General features: G+C 37.7%; 1 protein-coding gene across 1 annotated transcript in view; it reads right to left on the bottom strand.

Moving 5' to 3' along the window:
• The window catches only part of PLCB4 (phospholipase C beta 4), a 201,970-nt gene that overhangs the window by 74,430 nt on the left and 108,271 nt on the right, over positions 1 to 19,269 (bottom strand). The window contains exons 5-10 of the mRNA XM_084285056.1: positions 16,627 to 16,727; positions 12,502 to 12,582; positions 12,149 to 12,208; positions 10,684 to 10,827; positions 936 to 1,015; positions 338 to 391 (exon numbers count right to left, since the gene is read on the bottom strand). Coding sequence (XP_084141182.1) covers positions 338 to 391; positions 936 to 1,015; positions 10,684 to 10,827; positions 12,149 to 12,208; positions 12,502 to 12,582; positions 16,627 to 16,710 — 503 coding nt within the window. The 5' untranslated portion in view covers positions 16,711 to 16,727. The remainder of the gene's footprint in view (positions 1 to 337; positions 392 to 935; positions 1,016 to 10,683; positions 10,828 to 12,148; positions 12,209 to 12,501; positions 12,583 to 16,626; positions 16,728 to 19,269) is intronic.

Here is a 19,269-nt window from a genome sequence, read left to right as displayed (position 1 = left end):
CTCTTTTGGTAAGTATTTTATGAAAAACCCTTCCCAGAGTTTGAAGAGTTGTAAGCTGAGAAAGCTGATGCTTTTAGCTCTTTGTGACTGAAAAAAATGACAAGCACTCATATCTTTAAAATGGACTAAGAGAAAAATCATTAGGCTGATAAGAAGTCCTCCCCAGTTTCCAAGGAGGCATGGAACTCAGCTCAGTATATCTAGTTCTATGCTTGTTCTTATATATGTGTTAGACAGTGATAAAGTTGATATTGTACTTAGTTACTAAGCCACAGAATTTTTATTAACATTATATAACCAATACTTGATAAAAACTTGAATGCCCAATTGTGCTTACCTCCGAACTGGAATTTTCCCATTTGTATTTGTTAGAAAGGCCAGCTTCATCCAACTGAAATAGAGAAACAAATATTTTAAAAATACTATTTGTTAAAATTAGGATACTTATATTAAGCTTTAGGTTACTGACATCCTTCTGAAACGAGTATAAAGAGGTGATTGTTTGGTAATAAAAAATATTTCTCTGTAGTCTTTTAGTGTTTGAGGCAGAGCAGTTCTTTAATTGTAAAGGCAAAAAGCAGCCAAAAAGAATCAGCGTATCAGTTAACAGGAGTTTGAAAAGAAGACAGACTCGTGGGATTCTGTTTCCATATACATCAGCAAAAGAACAATCCAGACAATAATTAAAACCTACAACATCAACAAATCAAATGAATAGTTATAAATTATCTTATAATTTCTCTTGGGCAGGTGCCAAATATAGACTTGAGACCTTTTCTGATTTATCCTTCTGATGAAGGATAAATCTTAAACTAGTTTAACACCATTCAGTTTATTACACTGTATTTTTTTTTTTAATAAATTTAAAAGAAATATAAGAATGAAATTATAAGGCGAGAAAAAAGGAGAAAAAGGGAGGAAAGAAGGTAACTTACTGTTTCTTGAGACATGTCATTGGACTGACATTGTTAGCTCTAAAGTTATGTATGATGGATCCAAGTCCTTCTACCCATTGCTGAAAAACATGAAAATACAGAAGCACCAAATTAGGAAAACTGTAGATGGAAGAAATTGGAAAGTTTGTCTTGACAGAAGGCTTTTCTTCCTTGTAGCTATGGATAATGTTAATATTCTGAGTTAAGGAAAAGAACCCGCCCACTTCACAGCCTACAACACCACAAAAAATTCCAGCTGCATTTTACCCATTGATATGTTATCCTTCACTAAACAAAGCGATTGTGCTTTCTATTCTTCTAAGTACCACATGCAGCATCTGTGGTGCTATTAAAACAGTTTACTGCCGGCAAAGGAAAGCAGTCCACTGATTGATTTATTAAGCTTTCTAGTTATAGCCCATATAAATATATGCCTCCCTTTCAGTCGTTGCTGGCCTTGTTAGCTATTACTAAGAAACATTATACAATATGTGATGACATATGTAATTGGTCCAGTGTTAGAAAAAAGGAATGAAACAAAATATTAATAAACTAGAGCAGACCGCAGGGATGTACAACAGTTGCTCTCTGATGCTGACCTCACCTAACACCCTGTTACATATTCAGTCCTGTTTTCTTCCTGGCTTCCTTCCTTAAAAAGCAAACATTCCAGTAATCATTGAGATGACTTTTAGCCAACAGCAGCATTACATCACTTATGTAATTCCTTTTTATGGATCTTTTTTTCCACTATAGCTTGTACCTAGACTTGGTAGTGCTATATAGCAGAAGCTTAAGGATTAGACCTTAACATGAACTCTCATTGATTTCACTGAGAATCCTGGCAGGATGAAGCTATAGGAAGAGAAAAAATGATAGCATTACAGGCCAAGTTTGATCTCAATTATGCCATTGTAATGCTAGGATTACTCAACAGATAAATTACACTGGTGGAACTGAGATGGGATTCAGTCCACTGCTTAACATCAACTTTATGAATAAAGCTTCTTGCTTCCAGCCAAATTCTGTGCGTGCTGCTTGAACTGACTTGGGCAGGATCCAGAATTTGACACTTAAAAATAGATGCGGATTAATATATTTTTATTTTCATGAATGAGTGGTGTACGTCTGCAAATCAGGTTAAAAAAAAGCAAACAGCATTTATATAGGATGAATACTAGTGTCTTTGGACACATTGTGAATTGCATATATTTAAATCCCATTAGTTAAAATAATGCACAAAAAGGTTTAAGATGTCCACTCAACAAATAAACATACTCAAGCAGACCCTTGTACCTGTGACACATTACAAGCCCATCACAAAGATCCTTTTAAACAACAAATTGTTGTCAGACTCCCTTAAATGAACCTTATAGATCTGAGTAAGTGGATGATTTGTCCAAAATAAGACATTTGTTAATACTTATATATTCCTTATTAAGTTATTCTTTTTTAGGAAGTAATGCATAAAAATATGCATACAACTAGATAAAGTGTGTATCTGAGAATCATCTGAAAATAAAAGTCTGATTTAAGAGAAAGGCATAGTATGTGGGGCTTCTCAGGTGTGTTGTTATGCTTTGATTTTATTATCACATTTGAAATACACAAGATACCACATACATTCATCACACAAGCAAGCAGACAGTCCAGCAGACAAGCAGGCAGTGAGGTAATGCAAGCGGACACTCCATCAGTTACTCTTCTTTCTGAGCACTGCTCTTTTTCTCTCTTTCCCTGTAACATTTGCCCTGCCCTTGCCACCTCATCGTGCTCTAATAGCCCAACTTACCCTGTATTTTCAGGCTTAGCAAATCCCTGCCAGGGAAAAAGGCAGCCACCTCCCCACCAACTCACAATTCCCAGACATATAAGGATGTGGTGTCACCTCTAAAGCAACTTCCACACCTGGGCTTGAAAACAGCCCACTAGTCTGTTCTCCCATTTCTTGTTTCCCAACTTCATGAATAAATGGACTTAGTAGTCAGAGTATGGATGTGCTGTCTAGGGATATAAAGAAAGTAAGGCTCATGGAGAGAGATATTTATTATTATTAATAAAACTAATATAATTGGAAGCCATTGACCAACTTAGGGAACACATATCTTTTCCTACAAATGTTCCCTCACCAAAGATGATACAGGAAGATTGTTTGCAATAATTTCAGGAAAAGTGTCTGAACAAGTCTCACATACATTTAGATTCCCTGGAACCGTGAAAACTTGACTCTGATTTACCAATTATTGTATTTATTTAATTTGATAAATTAGAGTAAAATGTCACTTTATTGCTACATTAACACTGTCACAGCTATATAAAAATTTATTTTCTCTATTCCCTCACAAGCAACTCAATCTTTTAACACTGACCCAGAAAGTAAAATGGTATATGCACTATAAACAAACATAAAAGAATCCTGCAAGATTTAGTTAGGCCAAATGCATGTTATGAATAAGATCGTCTTTAAAAAAAAAAAAAAAAAAAGGCATTTATTTCTATCATCAGTGCAGTACTACCAATGACACCATTTCAACAAGAAATAAACACACACAGATCCATTTTGATTTGAAGGCAACAGGCTGCAACTACACCAGATATGAGAAAATTTAACATTTAGCAGTAAGGTTACCCAGCATTCGTTTCCAAAGTTACTTCTATATATTAGGAACGGCTGCCAAAAAAAAAAAAAAAAAAAAAAGTAAAAAAAACGACCTGCTAGAAAAAAGTAGATACAGTGAAAAATCACTAAGCACTTAGTAAGCAATTTATTTGCAGAAAGTATCCTGATGATTCCCACTTTAGAGGGACTCCCTAATCTTTATTTAGTGATAAGGCCCTTTCCTGACAGAGATGCAAAATCAGGAACTTGGTTCATGTTCACTGAAAGGGCCCAGAACTGCAGCCAAATGCTGATAAAACACAAAAGCATTACATCTCTGTTGGCACCAAGCAAGGGATTAACCTTAAAGTCTCTGCCCCTCTAGGAATCGTCTTTACATTGGCACGATGTCCCCTGGGCAGGATATGGGAGCTCAAGAGCCACACTTTTTTTATCTGTGCCACATCACACAGCTGCAGAAGGATGTAGCATCTTGCTGCCTGGGCTTCGGTTTGGGACTAAAGTAATTTCTGGAGTGTTTCATCAGATCTTCCTCATGGCTACCAGCTGGCTCCAAAGTAAAATTGGGAATAAGAGAGCTTAGGAAAAAAACAACGTTTCTGGATTGTGAAGACGCTATGTAGAATTGAAATGACATAGGATGAAGAAAATTCTTCATCCACAGATTGGTATACAGGCTCAGTGCAACACATTCAAACTCATTGTCAACTGGTCAACATGAAACATCCTTCTGAGCTAGAATGGTTTTCAAACAACAACCTCCACAACCACTTTTAAGGCAATGTTATCCAGTGCACAGATGTTCATAAAGTATCCAAAGCCCAAATACTATATGACAAAAGTCAAGGTGCAATACATTCTTTTCTGTCAGCAAAGCATTGCCAGATTAAATGTACAGCTGTCTGATGACATGGTGGAAGAGATGAAAGAGCTCAGCTTTTTCCCAGCTAACACACTACAAAGAACACAGCAGCGGCAATGCTTCTGTGCTGTGAGAGCACTGCTGATTTTACAGAGATGAAGGTGCAAAACATGTAAACCTATGCAAGTAAACAGGGATAAAGATCCTACATTCTTTTCCTTTGTGCTCAGCATCTCCATAATGCTACGTCTCCAAAGAAAGAAAATCCTATAACAAGATGAAACTCTGAAATGAGGTAGATACTTCACTTTGGTCTTACAGAAAATAGAGTTGCAAAATGTTTTTTGATAGAAATACAAGATGCATTTTTTTTCTCATTTATACTAATGCTAAAAATTTTCAGATTTTCAAAAATGGCTTACTACCTTTAATCTGTCAATGGAGCTCCTAAATGGCTCTCTATATACCAATAATTACTCTGGGCCCTGCTATCTAATCTTAGAGAAACAACAACCAAGAAAAGAAATAAAAATGAAGACAAAGATACCTTAAACACAAACTCTCAGGCTGGCACAAGAGGCCAAAATCTAAGTACACTGTAGACTGAAATAAGCAGGCTGTCTTGTTTTTCTTTAACGAGATCCAACATTGTCATATATCTCTATAGGGAGAAGGTGCATGAAAAATTTATTGAAGAAGCACACTCCATTTTTGCTGGAGTACTCAGATGCTTTTGAGGCACTTAGTGACCTTGTGTTAGCTGAGGTTCATTGATGAAATACAGGCAGCAGCAGCAGGGTGCACAGATAAGTTTGACCTCTCAGCTTTCTTTTAGCCATCAAGCTTTCATTTAGGAGTGTTAAAAAGGGCAAAAATTATGAAGCACTAAAAACCACTGTAATCTACAGCTCATGCAATTCCAGACAAGGTCATCTGTGGCATATTTATAAACAAGGTCAGTATTATGCAGACCTCTCTTGAGGTGATTTTACCTTCACTTTTTCATTGCAATCTCTCCATGGTAGCACTCTGCTTAATTCAAGCAGTGGGAAAACCAGGGAGGCAAGGAGGCATTTCCCCAATTTCAGTATTCAGTGCCTGTGCCTGGCTGTCAGAATCAAGGGCTTAATAATTTGAAGTTTCAGGAAACCCACGGAAAACAGAACCACATTTCTCAGTTCTTACTGAGAAAGAAGTGGCCTGGCAGGATTCCCTGGTATTTTGCCCTTATCCATTGACGTTGTGACCAGCAGATGTCCCTCTTCTCTCAACACAGAGGTCTGAGAAATCGTTTCTGTTCTATAAAAATTACCATGTCTCTACAGCATGAGACAAGAAAAGCCAGGGCAGTAGACTAAAGATAGTGCAAAAGCCATCCCCTACCTGATCAACTGGAGCACAGATTTGTCAGATATTGCTACAAACATTCTGTTACAAAAATAAAAGGGCCTCTTCCTACTTCAAGTATTTCATTTGGAAAGCTGAGGCTCACATAAACACTGCACTGCAAGTCGTGTGATGTGTCCAGATCGCTTCCACCTTTCAACAAAGCCTTCCATCCTGGAACGACTTTTCCAGCACTGGAGGGGTCTACTCTGAAAGCATCTGGAAAACTCACTTTGGCTGCTTCATTATGCAGGTTCAGACAAACATAGTAGAGATTTACACAGTGAAATAGACCTCCTGGCTACAGAGAACCAAAGCTTAAGTTTTCAACTTATTGATACTTCCGTAGTGGTGTAGCCAAGAAAGAACACGAAAAAAAAGCAGAAAGGCAAGCACATTGAAATCACAGACATTTAACCACAGTCTGGCCAGGATATGAAGGTTTCTCTAGAGAAGATGGTTTTACATACTTGGCAAAGGGCTACCTGAACATGTAAGCAGAAGTCATAATTAAGACGGTTATAGTTTAGAAATGTTTATCATGTAGGTTATGAGACATAAGCCATATACCAGCATGACATAGAGAACTGCAGTAGAATTTTAGAATAACGTTCAAGTAGGTTCTGCATTTTTTTTTTTAGAAAGACTTACCTTGAAACATTAAAACAAAGCAAAGCTATGGGAAAACAGAACCTTCCTGTAACATATCTGTGGGATATTCCTGTGGGAATCTTCTGCTGCCCTCTAGTCTGCTGCCTCCTAGCAGTATGATTTGGGCAAATAATTAATAACTTGTTTCAGGGAGGAAAAAAAAAAATCAGTGTTAACTGAAAAAAAAATATATATATATATATTTTTTTTCTTTTAGGTAAAAAGAGACATATACTAGAACAGCAACAAAAAAGATCAATCTGAAGAGCTTCACCTTAAAAAAAATGATGGTGATTTTTACCGAACAGAAATCAATTTTAAAAATGAAAAATACTAGTCCAGCTGAAAAGCTGAGATAGTTAAGTACATCAAAATGAAATGATTTCAACTGCAGTCCTCTTCAATGCCAAATATTATCAGTTGGATAATTAAGCTGGCATTTTGCCTATATGCTGCTTTTTAGCATGAATAACAAAAGTATTTCAGTATTAGCTAGTCATTCTGGTGCCTCACAGGTTAGCCATCAACGTGTGATTCAATACCTCAGTAACACAACTGTAGAAAATATCTGTTTTCTACCAAGTCCGGCTATGCCATTGAGAAAGATTACTCCCTTCTTCTTCCCTCCCTGCCTCCCCTTCCAACCTACTGCCAGCAAAAGGGTGTGTGTTGAGCACTCCTTGAGTAAGGCTATCTCAAACACTGGTGTGAGCTTCAGCCCTAAAAAGGTAATGAATTAGGAAAATTCACTTCCCTGAATTGAATTAGGAGTGTTCACAAACTCCTTCAACAGCATGGCAGTGGGAACAGTACTTTCTGGGAGAGATGGTTCTTCTCAGTAGCGTTGCTGAACCTGAGAAAGAACGACTGTCAGGACAAACTTACGCCTTTATTAAAGAATGCAAAAAGAGCTGACTTGAGTCAGGATAATTTTTTAAGTTAAAATCCTCAGTGCATTGCCAAAATGGATGAGCAAAGAAGAAAGTCCAGATTTGGGGCTGTTAAACTACAACAGCTTCACAGGACTTTTGCCAACATTGAATAGGCAGCCTATAGCCAGGGTGCCTTCACATCAGCACTATATTACTTCCACCCTAAGGAAATTTGCGTCCAAATACTCAATGGCCCTTTCAGATGTCCTGCACTGGGGAAAGCAGATTGTCAGATTATTAAGTCACAGGCAGTCCACTTAGGAAGAAAAAAAATGAAAAAGCACACGAATTAAAACACGTGTGTGTTTTAATTCTAGCTCACAATAATCTATATAACCTGATTTAACCAGGATTCAAAACATTAGATTTTAAATTCCACCTTTTACAGTCACTCCCTACTACCACATTGAAGTTGCTTTAGGAGTGGACCATGACAGCTGCTTGCAATCAGAGACAGAGTACACCCTATTTTGTCGTTGTTTTGTTTTAAGAGTGGAAATGAAAACCAATTTCTCAGCTGAAAACACCAATAAAATTTAAGTAGATAGAATGTAAATATCAGAGTTGGAGCTTGGAGACAAGTGGGAAGATAATAAACACACTCTTTTTGTTGGAATAGTTATCCTTGGAGCTCAGCAATGACTTGGCCAGACCTCCTCAGCCCATCACCACAAGAGGCAGAGGAACATGGGGCTGCCTCAGTGCAGAGATGAGGACAGATCAGTACAGACAGCCCTGCCTGGAGGAAAGGGTTAACTGCTACCCACAGAATCCCTGCCTACCTGCAACAGTGGGGGCACTCCTAAGGGACCGTACCTACACTCAGTTACTCTGTCCTATCCACCTGGCAGAATCTGCTTCCCACTGATCCCATTCCTTATGATATGGATAGCCTGAAGAAGGCAGTCATTCGCATTCATTTTCTTCTATGTCATGGTTATGCAGTCCCATTTACAATCCAGCCTTCAACAAGTAACAATTACTTCTTGTCTCATATGACAGTATGCAGTTTACCTGTCCAACATTTACTTATGGGGAAAAAAAAAAGAAAAAAAAAAAGCTTTCCATTGTAGGTTATGGTCTCCTAACTCAAGGACTTGATGATCCTCATGGGTCCCTTCCAACTCAGGATATTCTATGATTCTGTGATTATCTACAGAAGCAGAATATCTTTTTGCCCTATTTCTGTCACTCTAAAATAAAGGTTCTGGGCTTTTGCATTTGGATCTCACTGAAGTCCCTTGTTTTAAAGCATCCCAATCAGGTGCCAACCAATCCTGATCTTGGTTCATCTGAGGAATGGCTAAAACTTCTGCAGCAAGTAACACTCACTTTCCTTATGGCAACCAGGGAAAACAGCACACAACTACAGATACATCCCTTACCCAAATCTGGGCTGCTTAAACCACAACCATTGCTCCTTTATCTCCAAACTCTTGTCTCTGTTATTTCACAGTAATAGTTTACTTTTTAATGTGGACTATATATCAAGGCCCATTTTAAACTGCAGTAGTAGCTGCATTGCTACCTAATGACATGTAAAGACCTGCTGCTTCTAGAGGAGATTTAGTATGCTCCGGAAGAAAGATGTTTTCTCATGATCAAAACAGAAGAATCACAAAGGAACAGTTCTATCTGCAGATAATTCCTAGAAAATTTTATTGCAGCACAGATATAGTAGCAAGTTGATGTACTTATCATATATGAAAGACCATCATATTACAGACCAAATGAATTCCCGTATGTCCATATCCCCAGCAAAGCTGCAGCTTTAGGTGCAACTTAGAAAGCTCTACATTGTTTTTGACTTGATTTACCTTACCGTCTCCGTCATGTCTCAAACATGTTAGATCAGGTGGATCAGCATTGTTGGAAAATTACGGAAAACCTCCCAAATTCAATTCTCCTACATCTATAGGTCTCTTAGAACCCACCCACAAGAAGACTGCAGTATATGACATTTCTGATAAGCATGATGGTGGTTAATGAAGCAGGACATATTTTAGATCGTATAATCAGCTCATCTATTGTGACAGCATATGTAATTGGTTAAGATAGACTTCACAAACCAAATAGTCTAGTACAGTTTACAGAGATTAAAGATGGCTGTCAAACTTAACTACACCTTTTTTCTTTCCAGAATAAATCAGAGACATTGTTGGGTTAAGTATAAAAGTGAATGCTGCAAGCATTTCTTTTTCTTTGCCTCTTAAATGTTTTCAAAACATAACCATGGCACATTATTTCCCTGAGAGCCTGCTGAAAATACACACAGTAAAATCCATTTAGTGCGTTCATGTAAGTTATACAAGAATGTCTCCTTTCATGGAGTTTACTCAGTACTCCCAGTGCTTAAAGATGCATGGATCCAAGCAATGAAAAACCAACCAAGTCTGCCAAGGGATTTAATGATGCTGTATTCAACAGGCGCTCTGTTTTAAAGGAGGGGTTAGCAGGTGTATGTTACTCATCACTATTCAGTATGTATCTCAGAGGCAAAACAGGGTGTAATATTCCATAAGTATGGACAATCAGAAGAGAAAACCAAAAAATGTGAATTTTTGAAGTCCCTTGAATCTCTGGATTTAAGCTATTATCAGTACTCTGGATCAAGCTTCTCGGAGCAGTTTAGAGCAGATAGATGGAATACCAGGTCTTGGTGGAGCAACAGAACTTTCATTGTAAACTGCAATCTTCAACTTGCAGGCAAGATTACGTGTAAAAAAGCACCATTGTTTTCTTAAGGCTGTTCCACGTAAACGGGAAACAGAAAAGAACCTGGGTACACTGGAATCCCCTTAACTGTACAGAATTTTCTTTCCTGCTTTTGTCTTTTCAAATAATATGAGCCATATGATACAATTAGATTATCACCAAACAAAATTTTGGAGGGCTGGGCTCCACCCACCATGAAAATAAAAGTAATTGCACTTCCCTTCAGCATCACTACGTGCTATAAATCCACTGCATAAGCTCCACATAACGTGCTGTGCAAGACTCATGCAGAGATACTACATAGTTAGGGGGAATGCTGTGTCCTATATGTCTCTCTGCTTTTGATTAATTACCATGCATGTAGAGGACGGTAAAGTCACTATGTCGTTTCACTATAGCATATAGACATTTTACAGAATGCTCCAAATGGATGTTTGTTGTCCTTTTGCAGAGTGTGGTAGCAGACATTAAAAACAGGCATTTCAGTCAGCCAAACAGGCTGACTTACTTCAGAAAAACAATCACGTACTGCTGAGGAGCTCTTCTTTTTTTCCTCCCACACACTGTTTAACTGTGAAATACCTTGGCTATTTCTGTGTTTTCCGCTACCATGAAAGTGAAGCTGATGTTCACCAGATCTGTGCCACTGCAAACACACACTATCCGTCCTTCCAACTCATTTTCTGATTTTCCAACAGCCTCAAGTGCAGTTAGTATTTTGGGATCCTGTTAAAGAGAATAAACAGCTTGTTACATTTGCAATACTTTTGTTATGCAATGCATTATGGTAAAGATGCTATTCGATCTTCATATACAGTAACAACTTTAAACCTTTGCCAATCATATTAGAGTGCTTTCACTTAGGATCATTGTGCATAAACCTAGAAAACAATATATTCTAACAATCATGAACATGACTGTAAAAGCTCAGCCATAAATGAGGTACTTTAAATACAATTCAGAAAGTTAAGTTTGAAATTATGTATATTTTAGTCATGAAAAAAGAAAAATGAATCACTCCAAGGAATGGAAATAGAGAAACAGTATTAACCTCTACGTAACTTATTCCTGTCTAGTTAAGTCTGTAATTACTGAGAGTTATGATCTGTGTGACTTTTTGGCTGTTTCTTAATGATACATCTTACAAGCTGGTATCTCTGTTGATGGTCAAGAGCTATGAATTTAATGGGCATAAAGAACAAATTACCTATGTAAAGTCAGAGGTGAAGCATATTGGTATGGTTGGCTGCATGAAGCATGGGGTTGTCTGCACCACCACTTCCCATGACCCTTTTCTTTCGGGGAAGCATTTTAGTTTATGGAATCCCAAGAGAACTACTAAGAGATGGGCATCTACAGTTAATATAAAAACATTTAGCACTTGAAAGTGGAAATGCAGAGGTCTTAACAGATAGATTGCTTCACAACAAATTTTCTAAACTAAAGGCCTGGAGGACAGAGGCCCAAATTTAATCTCAGAACATTCTGCTTATACTTTCTGAAGAATACCATTTAAATTGTTTCCAAAGCTTTGGGCTTCTACAGAAGCTGTAGCTAGTCCTTCTACTGATGTTCTTCAAAATTGCAGACAGTGACCACTGACTCTCTGACCACCTAACTGCATAAACAGGAATGCAAACAAAACTTTCTAGGCTTTTATATCAAAGTAACACGAAGAAACAACACATTTTGAACATAGGGAACAAACTTTGAAATATGGAATATTTTTTTTTCCAGTTTCTTAAAAAATGTATCACAATACAATGTTAGAAAAATAATTAAGAACTCCTAACACATAAGCTTAATGCCTGTTCAAGTTTCACAGCATTCTGAAAGCTAAGCACCCTACTAAATCAGGAAGACCAAATTACAGAATCTTCCCAGTGCAAACACACCAAATCACTTGCGTTTAAAACTTAAGATTTTAGACTTATTCCTAGAGAAAAGATGTGTTGTTGGTATTTGTAAGAGAAATGAACTCTGTTCAGCATTTCACATTTTAAGTATTCTTTGTTTAAAATATGAGTATAAATTAGCTATAGAGTACCTTTGGTACAGCTCCAAAACGAACACTGTTGATCAGAGAACATTCTAATACCTGTCCTTCCTGAAATGGAGAAAAAAAAAAGTACAAGTTGAAAGGTCTGTTAGGAAGCGCACCAAAACCAACATATTTTATTTGTAATCACTGTTCATTAACACTAAACAGTATTTCCCTGTTATTCCCTGTTATTTATGTTAATTCCCTCTTTAAACACTTACGTAAATTCCAAAAGAACAGAACCAAAGCTAGTGTTGTATATTAAAGTGACACGATATTTTACATCTTTAAAAACTAGGCAGTTTATAAACTAAGTGCAATAATATGTAATACATATTTTTGGCGTAACTGTAATTTACCTTTCCTTCACTTTTCCAGCTCAAAAAAAAGCCAAATTCATCCACTTGAAAGAGACAGTTGCTTTCAAAGACAAAAGATTCCTATACAAAAGAAAATACAGATCATTATTTTGGTCAGTTTGAGAAATGTCATAGATCAATTTATTGCTCAAAAAATAAAAGAGTGTTACATTTTTCCCCACATGCCTTCCTGAGGAATTTGCCATTCCTAAGCAATAAGATGTGATAAGGAAGGCTTTTTAAAAATGATCATTTTTAATGATTTCTTTTTGCCAACATTTGAAACACTAGAATGCACTTAGTATTTTCATACTTTGCTTTGCAAGTATAACATTTCTTTTTTAATAAAAGCACCAATTCTTAGCTCAAAATCTTAATTAAATGGAACTTCAAAAATATTTATTGAAAACTGAATGCTTCAAACTAAGTTTAAAATTATGTAATTGCCAGCATTACCTTCAGGATCAAATGACCGCATTTTATTTTAACATTCAGAAACTGGGAAGCACTTTTACGTTAGACTATGATAGTATGTACATGTATGCCATGAGTATTTTTTAGCCAGAGTATCTGGCAAGCAGAATTTGAAGGCTATTGATTAGTAGAGAAATCAAGAAAGGATAGCATACCAGAGGGACTGGACAAGGCAAAATATCAGATTAGCTGAATTAAAAAAGAAATTTCCTCCACACACCTCCAGCTCCAATTAATGCATCATAAATTAAGCTAAAATGTAGCATAACACTGTGCAGAATCAATCTTTTTTTTTTCAATAAAAAAGGATCCAGGACTTCCTTACTTCCTTAATTGAAATCCAACAAGCATGGGGGCAGGCTACAGCACTGCTTACTGTTTCAGAGATCAAAGCGATGCTCTGCATTAAGGGCTGAGGTACCTTTCTGATATGCCCTGTCTTCCTCTGAGCATATAAGCAAGACCAGTCAGAACATCAGAGGTGTTTCCAGAGTAAAAGGTATTACATACAGAACAATCTGAATTGAGGTAACAAAACAGGTAAAAACTCCCATGCCCTCAGTCTTTGGAGCACACTTGTAAGTCAGTAACTCTGCCCAGGACAGACTTGTCTCACTGGGTGACTCTGGGGCTGCTCCCCTGCTCAGCCTGGGATGAGGAACTTCATGGGGCAACCACCACTTTCTTTTTGGTGTTTGCCATGGCACAAGGGCCTCAGGTGGGCTGAGGAATACTCACATTCCAGTTAGGTCTTATCCCGACTTGACACCAGGCACAAAACCGAGCAAGTACCTGGATCCAGAGGTTGGTAATGTCTTTGAGCCCTCCTAGATGGAGGCAGCCAAAGGGGCTGTGCTGTGCTTGGGATAATTCTTCCTTTTTCCTGAGTACACTCATTATTGAATGACAATGTTTTTTTTTTGTCATCAAATGAGGTTTACACAACTTAAGGACTGTAGTTTTCAATCCAAGTAGCAAACAACTATGTTAATTTTACAAGCAGGGAACTGAGATAGAAAATAGAAAGTTGCTGTAGCTTAGCCTGAGCCAACACCTCTACAAATAAGTTTCCAGCATGTACTGCTCTGCTCATCTTTCTCCACCACAGCTTCTATTTTCCTGCCTTCACCCTAGCACTCATCCTTCATGAAATGTACTTATTGCCAGACAACTCAGATTTACTAGTTTTACAGCCCTTGGAGTCCTGCAACGTTTCATATAAAAACACAGCTAGCTAGCAATCAAAATGAGTGCCTCTTGCATTTTCCAGAGAGATTACTCATACAATAAATGGCAAGCTGTTTTTTGTTGTTGTTGTTGTTGTTGTTGTTTTTTATTTCACCCCCATCTATCAGAAGCTCTTGATGTAACAAAAATGTTTTCACAAAGATGTTTATGTAAACTGCATTCATGCTGATGTCCCACCATAGCCCTGATCCTATTCACTAAATTACTTTTTTTTTCCCTGCAATTTGTCTTCTTGCACTGTAAAGAAAGCACCTACCATCAGACCATGTACATGCAATATGACTAGTAATGTTCCTAATCATGTCTGATTTTTTCTTCCCATATTCTGAGACATTCCTCTTCTAGACTCGGACTTCTCAGCAGTCAAATAGGATAATGCTTTGCTCAAAATATATTTCTGCCATTTTGTATTTCTGCCAGTTAAGGGACTCCCGTATCAGGAAAAACATGGATAGAGACGCTGCTCTACATTACAGTAACCTAGATTTTTCTAGCCACTCAACAAAACTTGGGCACAAAAAAGACCTCCCATGCTGTACTAAAACTATTCAGTCACCCAGACCCTCGACCAAGATTCCTGAGCCCCAGTTTTACACTGACTTGTTGTGTGACCTCAGTTCACTTACCATTTATCTTTTTCCCCACATGGTCTGTCTGTTAAGGTTGGGGAATTAAGTACAGAACCTCAATTAGAATGAGAAGGCCAGACCTGAAATCTTTATCTTGAAAATTGCAAGCCTTACAGTACAGAATTGGATCTTGCTATGCTTGCATAACATGACTAAAGCAATGGTGTTTTTCTCTTAGGTAGGCTATCTACTTACTACGACAACACAATTAAATCATTGCCTATGTATATCATAAATCTGACAATATCAAACAGCTACACCATCTAGTGCTCACTGTTTACAGGCTACAGATCTTAACTTCTGAGTCACTGTTTTTTTTACAGCCCTTGATGATTCCTTGTAAATTGCAGATGAAATATACAGTTAGTTACCCAAGTGAAAGCCTTTTAACGTTTCCAGAAGAGCCCCTTTCAATAAAACAAACCAGGCTTCCAACTGTACAATAGCAAACCTGGAGTGAACTGTAGCAAAACTTGCAGCAATGTAGATGGAGCTTATCACATGGATGGCCAGAGAAAATTCTGTTCCAAAGGTGGCAAGTAGGATCCCCCTCTCTACAGAGTTTTGGAAGGCAATAAATTCAGCTGGAAAGACCAAGACTACTGGTTCTACCATTTAACCCCATGTATACACAGTGCTATCTGTTGGCTAGTCCTGCACAAGTGCATGCTGAGCACACCAACCTACTGTACAAGAGAATTTCATTTCAAGATGTCTCTTTCTCCCTATCACTGCATCAACGACACATGTGCCACACTGAGCATTCTTGATTCCACACTGAGATCTGAGCGTTTGAACTCTTTTCTGTATCATTCTCAGTTTCTCACCTAAGGTGCAAGAGAACCACCATACCTCCTCATTTGGATGCTCACAGACTGAATTTCTGGAATAACATTTACTGAAGGAAAAACAGAGCTTTTAGGAACCTCCCTTTTTAGGTCGTTCAAAGTCTATTAGTACCTTCTTAGTTTCTCTGTCCCCAAAACTGAACATACAGGGTAAAATAACTGTCCTTACCTTGTCGGTTCTCGTTATAAAAAATACTTTTTACCTACATTTCAAAAGGTTACGGAATATCATAATATCCCTGAAGGGACTCACTTCCTGTCCAAATGATTAAAAATAGTCCCTGATAAAATTATTCTCACAGGTATATCAATGCTGAGGACAAGGTAAATGTCTCAGCACTTTATTTTGGCTGCCTATGTAAAATGTCCTATTTTGCATTCCTTTAATAGATTTGGATTAAAGTATAGCTGAAACCAGGATCACAGTAATCACATTTCAGAAAGATTACAGGTTGATTTTCTAAAGGAGTTAAAACCACTCCAGATCTCAAATTATGCATATGAATCACAATATAAATGCTTTGTATTCTCTTACTTTCCTCTATAACATGCAGGCCCTCAGTTTGTATCAAAAAAGACATAATCTTTCCCCCCACCCTAATCCAATACATTTAAAAGATGCACTTTGTTCAGTAATATGCGTTATGGAACTGCAAAGATGAGAACTTTATAAGCATTACAGATATTTTGATTTTAATCTCCCTTTCTCCTGCTCAGGATTTATTGCAAATCAGTGGGATTAAATATATTTTTATGTTATTTCTTTTAAAAGCAAAAATCTGTATAGCAATGAATCGAAGTATTTTCTCCCCAAACATTTCTGCAGTTATGTGAAAATTTGTGTACAGAATATTTCATGCTTTGTTTTCATTGAAACATTTACATATATAAAGAGAGTATCAACTGAAATGCTACTGGCCTCTTACCTCTTCATATCTATCAAACACAGCTCCATCTTGCATAAAAGAGGGAACTGGCTTCTGCCAGTTAAATTCGTAAGGTTTTGCCATGATTACAGAAGAAAAACCTGAAATGGAATGAAAGAGCAGAGTTCAATTGCTGTCTTTTAAAAGGAGTATTTCAAAGTCTAAACAGGAAAAATAGTGACTTTTACCTTTTCTGTTCACACAGGAATACTAAAAAGTCACAGTGCATTTCCAAATGAAGTTTTCCTCACTAGAATATTTTTGTTTAGTAATTCAAATGAAAAATTACTATTAAATGTATGTCAACTATTTGAAAAATCACTTGACACTGTAACATTGCTTTAGTTTAAATATCTGATGCATCACTTGTAGAGTATAATGAGGCTGGAATTAATGCAGCCCTAGGTGATACAAAATGTCACAACTGATAGTACACAGGAGTACTTCTTTTCACAGGAAAATACCAAGTACTACATAAACTGATTCTTTTTTTTTTTTTTTCTCCAAAACACTAAATTGCATACTACCTAGACAAAACATTTTTTACTCCTCTGAATTTTGTGTTTCAAAATCCATTAATATTAATTAAAGTTATGGTTATTTACAGTAATATTTTACACATAATTCAAGATACAGATAATATATAGGTCCAAATTCATGGAGAAAAAAACCGTTTAGGAATATAGGCCATTAAATGAAAGTAGCTAGCAGCATTGCTCACTTGTGTAAGTTTAGGAATGCAAATAAAAGAAACTGTTAATTTAGAATACAATACAGAAGTCATAACATATAGACCTTCCAACAAAACCTATCAAATCACTCAGTATCTTTAACACCACCTTGGTGCTTTCTAGATCCTGTTGTTGTACACCACAAAATGTTCCAACTACATACTCCGCAAAGTTTAAACAGCATCTGCATCATGTCTGCTTACTAAGGCCATCTTGGTTACTCCTTCATATACTAGGCCAGAGCTTTGCGTGAGAGGGAATATGCTTGGCAGCAGCATGATAGGACTGACTCACAGATGTCAGCAAATCCTTTCCATGAAACGATGTATTAAGACAAATGGAGCACACAGTCACAATAATCAGACCCCTTGTGCTACTGCCTGTCTCACAGGCAAACGACACCTTACCCTGCTCTTGTGGGCTTGGCCTAACCCTCCTTTGACAACTGCTCCAGACACACTGCTCAGGAAAGGTGGTGTTATACAATGTAGGAATGAAAGACTGCACAAACACTGCACCAAGAGAAAGATGGGTCTTTCACAACAAAGCAACACGCAGATGTTAAGACCATAACAAATGAAGTCCATCCTACACATGGCAACCATCTGAAGCCACACTGCTCTAAATGCAAACTCAGGGCTACAACTCGTAACTCAGTTTTCTGATTCTCTTTGTATCATGAAACAGCAATCGTCACCAGCCCTAAACTTGGCACTGGTTGCTATTACCTTTGCTGGACAGATGTACAGAAAAAAGGCAGTTGCCATCCCATAATCCTGCTCTTTCACCACACGTTGCTCCCTAGTCCTCACCACGTTGAAGTTATGTCGTGGTTTAACCCGACCGGCAGCTAAACACCACGCAGCCGTTCGCTCACCCTCCCCCCTCCCTCTCTGGGACGGGGGAGAGAAATGGAAAGTGAAGCCCGTGAGTTGAGATAAAGACAGTTTAATAAGACAGGAAAAAAAAAAAAAAAAAAATAACAAAAATAATAATAACAATAATAATAATGATGATACAATGGGGATAATACGAAAGTAATAATAGTATGTACAAACAAGTGATGCACAATGCAATTGCTCACCACCCGCTGACCGATGCCCAGCCTAACCCCGAGCAGTCCGGCCCCCTCCCCCCGGCTAGCCACCCCTATATATTGTTTAGCATGACGTCAGATGGTATGGAATACCCCTTTGGCTAGTTTGGGTCACCTGTCCTGGGTCTGTCCCCTCCCAGCTCTTACTGCACCCCCCAGCCTGCCCGTTGGCAGGACAGAGCAAAGGCTGAGATGTCCTTGGCTTAGTATAAGCACTGCTCTGCAACAATTAAAGCATCGGGGTGTTATCAGCACTCTTCTCATTCTAAGCCAAAACACAGCATTCCACCAGCTACTAGGAAGAAAATTAATTCTGTGCTAACTGAAACCAGGACAAGTTACCACTATTGGAAGGTGGCAGTGGACACCCACTGCCACCAAAGTGAGGTTAACCCAGGAAAACAAAATTGCTTCTCCCCCCAGTGTTTTTGAAATGAGGTTCAACAAGTTGATGAAGGTGAGAATTAATAATTTCTAATAATCTAATAATTTCAGGAAGCAAATCCTGGGGAGAAGATCTCACTATGCTTGCCTTAGTCTTACGTTCATCTACTATTGATCAACCCTAGCAACATGATAAGGAATAAGTGCAACCAGCACAATTCTTACTCTGTTATAGTGCAGGCACCTAGCCCAAACAAAGTTTGTCTAAGTGAGCAGAACAAAAAGCATACATACAATCAAAGGGAAAGTATGACAGCCTGTGTAATCTATGCTATGCAAACTATCTTTGTTGTGTTTACTTATGCCAAAACTCTGAATAGAAGACTAAAATATTACCTATAAGGTAATAATCCTTCAGTGATGCTCTGAGAC

The sequence above is a fragment of the Netta rufina genome (genome assembly GCF_964035555.1).
Source record: "Netta rufina genome assembly, chromosome: 3".
In the NCBI taxonomy this organism is placed as follows: Eukaryota; Metazoa; Chordata; class Aves; order Anseriformes; family Anatidae; genus Netta; species Netta rufina.
This window is presented reverse-complemented; position numbering and strand designations above follow the sequence as displayed.